Raw genomic sequence first — 10,421 nt, forward strand, 5'->3', positions numbered from 1 at the left:
TCCCTACTTCGACGTTGAACGTCGAAGTAGGGCGCTATTCCGATCCCCTCATGAGGTTAGCGACTTCGACGTCTCGCCACCTAACGTCGAAGTTAACTTTGAAATAGTGCCTGACGCGTGTAGCCACGACGGGCGCTATTTCGAAGTTAGTGCCGCTACTTCGAAGTAGCATGCACGTGTAGACACAGCTTTGGAGACCCAGAGTGACAAGTAGAGATTTTAGGATTAAACTGAATGGCACAATTATCAGCAGAGAAGAAAATCATCAGCATTGTGGCTGGGAGAGATTCAATAAAAATAATTTTGAGATTTAAATCCAAACCCACAAATTTAGCAAATCATTTAGCTCTGTCAGTCTTAATACTTGCTCAAGGCATTGTTGCAATCAAGTCTGTAAAGTCTTTTATCTTCCATTAGATGTGCGTCACTCTTAAATGGTCCACATCTTTCCTCTCTTCACAGATTGCACCCATTTGCTCACATAGGCCGTGTCCACACTAGCCCCAAACTTCGAAATGGCCATGTAAATGGCCATTTCGAAGTTTACTAATGAAGTGCTGAAATACATAGTCAGCACCTCATTAGCATGCGGGCAGCCGCGGCACTTCGAAATTGATGCGCCCCGCCACCACGCGGCTCGTCCCGACGGGGCTCCTTTTCGAAAGGACCCCGCCTACTTCGAAGTCCCCTTATTCCTATGAGCAGATGGGAATAAGGGGACTTGGAAGTAGGCGGGGTCCTTTCAGAAAGGAGCCCCGTTGGGACAAGCCGCACGGCAGTGAGCCGCGTCAGTTTCGAAGTGCTGCATGCTAATGAGGCGCTGAATATGTATTTCAGCGCTTCATTAGTAAACTTCGAAATGGCCATTTACATGGCCATTTCAAAGTTTGGGACTAGTGTAGACATAGCCGTAGTGATTTTAATCTAACCTAGTGGGGTTAAGATCTGTCAGGATGTAATGAGGTCTGGGATTGCTACATTTCCCAGGCTCTCTATTAGACGTCATCATGAGTGACTATAACTTTGATCAAGAACGATAGTAATTCCATTTCTAATATTCTATAATTATCTATAGCTATAGGGTTGTATAACCTGCTGGAACATCCTCCTCTTCCATTGTGATTTTTCACTTTTCTGTAGCAGATTCTGCCTCCGACATTGTTTATTCCTCCCCCCATTAGTTTTCCCTTAAGAGACTATCATTACAGAAATGATAGAAAGCTGTTTTCGTAATTATAATATGATTCAAACTTCCACATAGGTTTGTGGAAGGAAGCAAATATCTGGCTTTTCTTTGACTCTGAGGTAACCAATAGTTTCATTGTCTAATACCAGGATACTCTAAAATTGCTGTATTTTTTTTCCTAAGCAATCAAGTGGGCAATTTACAGGCCAGTATTCCAATACCAATGGATTAAAACATAGTCAGCTCTCAAGATGTTATGCTCCTAATTGCAAGAAATGTGATGTGAAGTTTAGAAAAACACAGTTGGTCAAAACAATAAGGGGGAGAGGTAACCCAGCTAGTTATGTCTCTCTGGAGAGGTAGTACAAGCTATTGATTCAAGCACCAGTCTGAAATAAACAATAAATACTGTCAATTCACTACATACCCATTCATTCAGCACGCAGGCAAAATACAAGTATCAGAGAGGTAGCTGTGTTAGCCTGTGTCTTCGAGAACAAGAAGTTCTGTGGCGCCTTATAGACTAAAAGATATTTTGGAGCATAAGCTTTCATGGGCGAAGATCCGCTTCATGCGCCTTTGCCTATGAAAGCTTATGCTCCAAAATATCTGTTAGTCTATAAGGTGCCACAGGGCTTCTTCTTGTTCAGGCAAAATACAGCCATCCAATTCTCAATTGAGATTGTGGGACTTTGGGGAAGCTATAGAATCTGGACCTTCCACAGCCTGGAGTGGAGAGTTGCCAGGGTTTGCTTACCCTCTTGGAGCCTTCTACTGAGGCCATCGAAGTGCTTACTCTCAGCTATCTCATGGTCACCGACTCCCTCACGCTGCTGAGGTTCTCATTTATATCCCCAGGCTGGAAATCAGACCCAGTCACTAGATGCTGTCCAGCTGGGTCAGGTGATTCCTAGCACCTGCTTCCCAGGTTTCTCTCCAGAACAGGGCTGTCTGCTCCCTGGTCCTTTAACAGCGAGGTCTGCCCCTTCAAAAATCTTTTGCCTCTAAAAGCTACATAGGATATGCAGGCTGCATCTACACTAGTAAGTTCTTTTGAAAGAAGGGGGTTCGTTTGAAAGAGCCCATGGAGCGTCTGCACATGAAAAGCATTCTTTCAAAGTAAATCGAAAGAATGTGGTGCTCCTTTCGAAATCACTCTTCCTTTCCCGTTTCAGGAAGAGCGCCCCCTTTCAAAAGCTTCTTTCGAAAGAAAACGGGAAGACACTCTGAAGGGCCCTTCCTTTGAAAGAACGGTCTTCATTTTCGATCCCTGGCCTGTTCTTTCGAAAGAGCGGGGCTGCGTGGGTGCTCTCTTTCAAAAGAGCAAATCACCCTTTTGATCCACGTGTTTGTGTGTGGACGTTCTCTTTCGAAAGAAGCTCTTTCAGAAGAGATCTTCCAGAAGACCTTCTTTTGAAAGATCTCCGTTATGTAGACGTAGCCATAAAGACAGATCCTCAGCTGGATGAAGTCATCATAGGTCCAGTCATGTGTGACTTCCATGAAGCCTGGCCAGTTTACACCAGCGGAGTATCTGGCCCCAAAAAATTCACTGTAGCCAGCATTACTAAGGCTTCCCACATGATATCCTGGAAGAGACAGACAGTCATCCCAATTCGGTATCATTGCCTTGCAACTTGAATGGTTACACGTCTACTTTTCGCTGGTGTAAAAACAAGTTAGAGTTATATTTACACTGGCACAAATGCCTGCACAAAGTGCAGAGAACAGTCAATCAGGTCCAGCAGCATCAGCAGCCACTGGAGGCCCTGGAACAAGGTGTGAGGGAGACCCGGCTCCATGTCCTGAACGGTGCTGAACCAGGAGCAGAAAGGGTGGGGCCAAGAGTGGTCAGCTCTCAACATTGCCCAGACAGCGGTGTATGGGCCCCCTCCCCACTACCTCACAGATGCTTGCAGCTGGATCAGCACAGCTGCAGAACTTCAAACATCCCCAGAGTTCTGGTCACCGCCACTGCCAAAATAGCAGCAGTGGCAGGAGCTCTGGGCTGGACCTGAGGACAACTGCCTCCTTTGCCACCTCCCCCCGCCACCCCCAAATCGTCAGGCCTGATCAAATCTTGACAAAGAAGAGAGGTTTCCCTGTGGTATGTGGCTCAGAAGGCAGATTAGCTAGAATGTGGCGCTCTTTTCTGGGAATCCATTGCTGGAGAGATGTTGACAATTTGGAGGGAGTTTCAGAAAAAAAATGGTTAAAGGACTAGAGAGTTTGACTTGTGAAAGTACTCCGTCAGGGGAAACGACGAGTGCAGGTGTTATAAATCTACAACTAGGTAAGGGGTAAATTTTCAAGGAAGTGCAAAAATTATTTAGGGCCAGTGGTATTTTAATTGTATTCACTCTCTCTTCTCCCACTTTGGACTTTGTGCCTTATTTCCGTAGCTCTAAAACTGGCTGGGAAATGGAGAAGCGGTGGTGGGGGAATTGCAAGAAAATACATTTCTATCATATTAATCAACAATTTTCAAGTTTTTGTTTTGTTCACCTCCCCAAAACAAAGTCTGGACCAAAATTCTGTCGCTAGAATCAAAGATTGACTGGCAAAAAATCCAACAGTTCTAAAAGCAAGTTGAAGGGGATTATCTGAGAATGCATCAGTTCAATCAAAATACTTTTTCTGTGGAAAATGAGCAAAACTGAAAGATTTTCAACCTGCTCTACATGCCACACAGCACTTCAAACACCTACCCCAGTGCCCTCCTTTCATAAGTTCTCTCTCATTTACAGATACTGTCTTACATTGTGTCTCACAAAGCAATGTGAGGGAAGACCTATAGGTAGACCTTTTATGACTGATGTTCAATGGGTCCTCAGCTTAGCATCTGCTTTGCATGTGCAGCTTTGGTTGTGCAAACATATACTTGCCTGCTTTTCAAGTGCTACTATCTATACCTGCAAGTGACCAAAGTCATCATCCCCTCGTACAAGGGATAGGGCTTTAAAAGTAATATTGCACAAGTGCTTGCACGTGTATGGTGGAGCAGACACAATTTGAAATATATGGGTTTTAAAAGTTTTTTTTTTTCTTAAATAAAAGGTTTGTTGGGGGTGGTGATGGGTCCTGCTGTGAGTGCAGGGGACTGGAGTCAATGACCTCTCAAGGTCCCTTCCAGTTCTATGAGATGTCCATATCTCCATGTTTCTTCAAATGATTAAATTAAATGAAGCACTAGAAACACAGAGTGCCTTGCATGTTGAATAGTAACAGAGAGGAAGCCGTGCTAGTCTATACACTATCAAAACAAAAAGCAGTCAAGTAGCACTTTAAAGACTAGCAAAATGGTTTATTAGGTGAGCTTTCGTGGGACAGACCCACTTCTTCAGATGGACAGACCACTTCTTCTGACTGATCTGATTTTTGTTTTGATAGAAACACAGAGGGTGTGATGAGCTGGACCCTACTTTCGGGTACCACTGTATGTATCAAAAGCCCACTGCGTCTGCCAAACCTGGTTTCCCTTGCAGTGGGCTGCTGAGCCAGGCCCTCAAGCCCCTTTCCAGCACACATCCAGGCAAGGCCACACCCAGCTGCAGACACAGACTGCAGGCAGATTTCTGAGAGGGTTATACATATAAATATATATATATATATACGTACACACACGCACAGAGATACACATCTCATTGAGCTCGAAGGGACTTCTGGAGGTCATTGACTCCAGTCCCCTGCCCTGTTAGCAGGTCAAGGAACATTTTCTTTATTTTTTTGAATCTATTTGCCGCAGACCCCTAAAGGGCCGCCTCAAGGATTGAGCTCACAACCCTGGGTTTAGTATGCCAATGCTCAATTACTGAGCTGATTCAGGCAGAAGCTTTATTCAGCAGCTGGGTGTATTCTCCATCTGGAGTGTGACCCCAAAATACTATTGTCTTCTGCTGTACAGAGAGAGCTGCACAGCAAGCTCGTATAAATATTCACCCTCTCCCTCAATATGAAAAGAGCTATGCACAGCTTTCCCCACCTCCCCCATATGAATTGCACAAAATGGGATTTGTAATAAAGAAATAAATTCGTTAACTACAAACAGGTGTGTCAACTGAACTGGGGAGGAGGGAGAGTAAGGAGGGGATGGGAGCAGTTGCCTCTGGGCCTGTCATTTCAAAAGGGCCCAGAGGTCTGGCTGCTGTTGCTGCTGCTGCTATTTTGGCAGTGGTGACAGCCAGATCTCCAGGCCCCCTTGAAATGGCAAGTTTTCCTTTGTGTGCTCAACTGCCAGCTAAGACAGATACTAGTTTTGTGATTGCTCAGTCATGGTACAGCTAAAGCCATCCAGTTACATCCATCTCCTGAATGAATTCCTATAAATGGTTAAACCCAGAGAAAATGGGGTGTCTGTTGGCAAGGACCCAGGTGAGCCAATGGGAAGAGAGAGGGATCTTCTGAATTGAAGCAGTTGCTGCTGAGGGGGGCTTTGTTTGGCCACAACCAAGGTACCTAGCTGGCAGAATTAATGAACCTAGTAAATATTCAGGCCACAACACGACCTGGGCATACAGGTAAGTAAGTATAAAGGAAAGTTTATTCAGATGCAATCCAGTAATTCTTTATTTTGGGTATGGTGCAGAACTTTTTAGTCTGGCTGATGCACTCCCCACCTGAACTTCTAAACTAAAGCCCAGGGAAGTGCTCTGTGCTTTCACACTTTCTTGGTCTACTTTATCTTTGATAATAAATTACTGTTTTAAGGCAATGGTTTGATTCCTGTGTCCTAAAGAAACGTCTGTGTACATCTATGCCTTAGAGTGGAAAGTCAGCTATCAGCTTGCAGCTTAATTTCTTTCATTTTCAAGCTCTCTTCTGAGGGAAGATTAAGAGCTTCATGTTACACCACAAGGAGACATCCCACGTGTATCTTTCTGTGCTTTTAAGTGGGGGTTTCTCACTTGGATGGTGGCAGATACCTCCCAGGGTCAGGGAATCTGTGACATTTGGAAGCTTAAGCAGAGCCTATAGTGACAAGGTATTTTTGGCAGGCCCCCACAGTCCACACTACAGTGTCAGAGAGGGGTTCAGCCCTGAAAATCCAAACAGACAACATACAGTTCAAAATCAAGAGGGAGATACTTTCACTGTGGCCACACTAGCCACCTCCTTTCAGAAGGGGCATGGTAATGAGGGATTTCAGCAGATGCTAATGAGGCACTGCCATGAATATACAGTGCCTCATAAGCATAATGGCACCCACATGCAATTCAAAAGTGCTGCTTTTGAAATGTACGCCACCTGTGTAGCTGGGGGCCTTTCAAAAGGACACCCTGATATTCAAAGTCCCTTCTTCCCATTTGGTTTTGGGAAGAAGGGGCTTTCAAAATCAGGGAGTCCTTTCAAAAGGCCCCTGTCTACACAGGAGGATTGCATTTCAAAAGCTGCACTTTCAAATCATGTGTGGCTACCATTATGCTAATGAGGCACTGTATATTCATGGCAGCACCTCATTAGCATCTTCTGAAATCCCTCATTAACATGCCCCCTCGAAAAGAAAGGGGCTAGTGTAGACATGGCTTTTGTGTACTTTCCTGGGCACCATATTATCTGTGTTTGTGCATTTGCCTGATAACAAGCCTTTGACAGCTGATTCATTCTTGAAATGTCATGGTTAATTTCTGAGTCTGTGCTATTTTCAACCAGTTTGTTGTTCACGGCTGCCTTTTTTGTTGCCTTGCACAGCAAATACTGTAACATTTCTCCATCTGGACAGAAACATGGAATGTAGCCATGTGTGTAATAGGCATTTTCAAAGGACACCCCATTCTACAACTCCCATAATTTACTTGTAGTAACCCCACTATGGATGAAAAGGAAAATGTCAACTGTGAAAGAGCAGGGGTTTAGCAAGGCAGTCCAAACATAGTGAGATGGCAAAAACAGCCCGATCCAGCACTCCTTAGTCAAGCGAAACAACCACTGGAGTCAGAGGGAATTTTGTTCTGAAGAAAAGGTTATATAACAGGTACAACGTTGGTGAACACTGAGCTGCCAATTAGCTGTATCAGGATGTTCTTCAAATCAAACAGAATACTGGGTCACATTCAGAAGTGACATCAGGTGTCCCACAATGGTAAATTGATGTGTGGGGTGTAGGGTGCAGTTACACACACACAATGAAGAGACAGAAGAGAGGAGTTCAGCATAATAGCAACTGAGAGGGATGCAAAATGAAGTAGAGAGAAAAGGGTAATGCTGATGTTAAAGCAAGACATCCTTCATGTTAATTACTTTTTTCTACCTCCTCCAAACTTCCTCTCCATTTGCATCACCTTTTAAATACAGCACAAATCTATGAAGCATCTTTTTTCTTGGGCCCAGATCCCCAGTGCTTTGTCTGTACATACAATTTGATTCCTAGAGATGCTATTAGGTACATCCAGTGAGCCATGAAGAAAAACAACTGGTTTATATTCTTTGGCTCTTTATAAAAGATTTTAATGTAGGGCTGTTGATTGATCACAGTTAACTCACAATTAACTCAAAAATTAGTTATGAGTTAAAAAATTAATCACAAGTAATTGCATGGTTAAACCATTAAATACCAATTGAAATGTGTTAAGTATTTTGGCAGCTTTTCTACACGTCCTAATATACTGATTTCTAATGCAACAAAGAATACAGAGCACGGATGCTTTTAGTGACTACATTTTGTATGGACTGGAGAAATGCAACGTGGGTATCAAGGAGACTAGAGAGAGGAAGTCACAAGAATCAGAACAGGACGTGGTGAATTTTAGCTGTAGGAATAGAAGAAGAATGGGTATCAGAGATATTCTGGAGGAAGAAGCTGCAGTATTTAGAAAACCTCTGGATGATGTGACAAATCAAAGATGACCCTTAGTCTATAGGCTTGTGTAAGACTGATGTTTGCTTTCAGAGGGTAAGTGGAGAAGAGCAGACTTGGGAGGCAGAATAAAGCAAGTTTTGACCATATTAAATTGGCAGTCAGGTATCTATAATATGTTGTAGAGAGACTGAGATGCAGAAATAAGTGGAGACCAGTCAGGAACTGTCAGATAAATTATTCAACCACCAGTGTGAATATAGCTGAAACAGGGCGACCAGCTGAGATGTCAATGATGCTGCTAGCTTTACAGAAAATTGCAGTAATTACACACAGGCTCAGAATCTACATGCATGATTTCTCACACAAGCCTTTGCTTTTAAAAGTTGTCAAGAAATGGTTATCACATAACTGGGCAAGATTCTGCCCCCCACCACCACCACCTTTGTGAAGAGAAGTGAGGCTGAGGCCCTGAAGAGGAATGCTGACTTCTAATCACATGCACCATTTTTGGTGCATCCATGCAGGCTCCCTGACCTGAGTCTGGCCTGCTGTGATTTTAATTTGGCTTAAAAAAACAGCTCTCAGCCAGAACAAACAGAACCACAGCTCTTCCAGAGCTCAGCCACCTCCACACAGCACACTAAACTTGAAATAAGATACACAATTTGTGCATCTTATTTCAAAATAGGCTATTTTGGCATTTAGCTGTGCTGAAACAATGCCCTATTTAGAAACATCACTTACTCCTCCTGCAACAAGAGCTGTGTCTGCACTTGCATTCCTCTTTTGAAAGACAAATGCAAATGAGGGAAATCGAAAAAGCAAATGAGGCACTGATTTATATATCTTGAGTTCTTCTGAAGATGGTATTTATTTTTGAAAAAGCCCCCTCTATACTGTTTTTCTTTCCAAAAAATCTCTTCAGAAAAGAGATTATGCAAATGATGTGCAAGACACGTAAACTAGTGTCTTCTTAGCATTTTTGCTTTCCCTCATTTGCATTTCTCTTTTGAAAGCAATGCAAGCGTAGACACAGCCCAGGAGTAGAGGGAAGCCGAAATAGCACGCTCGATGTTTTGAAAACTATTTTGAAATAAGAGGCAGGTTTAAAGATTAGCTCAGCCTGCAGACATAGCCCAGGGGCCCCTGCAGTTGAAGCTCCTTCCTGTAAGACAGCAGCACCCGGAGCAAACACTCCTTTGAAGGCGGGCAGATATGAAACCCAGCCCTTGGGGACTGCAGCTCGGAGCGGCGGAACTGCAGATGGCGCTACTCCGGGCTGGGCTCCCCGGTGGCAGGGGCGTAGGGCTGCAGCGGCGGCCGGGAGCTCGGGTTCGGCGCGGAACGCGGCGTCACAATGGGTTGCCAGGCGCCCGGCAGAGGAAAGATGCAGCTGGGTGGGAGGCGCTGGAGCCCGGGCCGGCGGGCGGCGGCCATGGCCGGCGGGTACCAGCTGTGGGCGCCCTGGTCGCCGCTGGACGAGTCCCTGCAGTGGCTGCGAGGCACCACCCCCCGGCCGTGCACCAAACACCCCTTCCGGGGGGCGGCCCGCGGTCGATGCCCGCAGAGCGCCGCCGCCGACCTGGAGGTGCAGTTGTGCTTCCAGGGGCTCAGCCTGGTGCTGGAGCCGGGTGTCAAGGGGCCCGGCCCCCCGGCTGGGGAGCCGCGGCGGTGCGCGGCGCTGCGCAAGCCCCAGGCGGTGCGGCTGAGCGGGCTGGACTCAGTCTTCGGGCGGCTGGTGACTGCTCAGCCCCCGCGCTGGACCGGCTCGTTCCGGGTGTCGGAGCGCTCAGCCTTCTGCCAGGTGATCAGCCCCCGGCAGCGCTGGCCCCGCGGGCTCCGCGAGCCGCAGGTCCGCATGGCCGTGGCCATGTGCCGGCAGATGCTGCGGGCCATCCTGCTGCTGTACGCCGCCTACAAGAAGTGCGCCTTCGCCCTGCAGCACTCCCGCTGAGCGCTCGCCCCGGCTCGCAGAGACCCTCCAGCCGCCCCCATCACACGTGGCTGAGTCCCGGACTGCCTCTGATTGGCTGCCGCTGCCGAGTGACCCCGCAGCCCCGCTCTGCCCTACCCTAGCGGCGAGGAGGGCACGTGCCTCTGGAGCGCACCTGCGCTCCTGGCTTGTTGGATCCTCTCTTGCAAGACCTGTTGCCGCTTCACGACGCTCTGCGCCCTGCGACCATCTGGTGTTAACAGCTGATTTGGAAGGCGCGTCCACTCAAGTAGAACTAAGATCATAACTTTACTATGCAATGCCCAGAAGTGGTTTGCTTACACCCACAGCATGCGACCTCCCAGAACTAAATGTTGGCATTACAAAAGAATTTTAAATATGCTGGCACCTAGTTGCACAAGTTTTTTCCTGCATAAAGTTTGTCCTACGTTATAATATTTAAAGTCAAAATCCTTATGGTTTCTAAAGGATGAAGCTTACAAGTA

General features: G+C 46.2%; 1 protein-coding gene across 1 annotated transcript; it reads left to right on the top strand.

Annotated features, from left to right (window-relative positions):
* Nucleotides 1-9,312: 9,312 nt before the first annotated feature.
* FANCD2OS (FANCD2 opposite strand) lies at nt 9,313-10,010 on the top strand. Its single transcript, XM_074986057.1, has one exon. The coding sequence runs from the start codon at nt 9,340-9,342 to the stop codon at nt 9,934-9,936; it is 597 nt and encodes a 198-aa protein (XP_074842158.1). The 5' UTR covers nt 9,313-9,339; the 3' UTR covers nt 9,937-10,010.
* Nucleotides 10,011-10,421: the final 411 nt, after the last annotated feature.

This window comes from Carettochelys insculpta, chromosome 2 (genome assembly GCF_033958435.1).
Source record: "Carettochelys insculpta isolate YL-2023 chromosome 2, ASM3395843v1, whole genome shotgun sequence".
Lineage (NCBI taxonomy): Eukaryota > Metazoa > Chordata > Testudines > Carettochelyidae > Carettochelys > Carettochelys insculpta.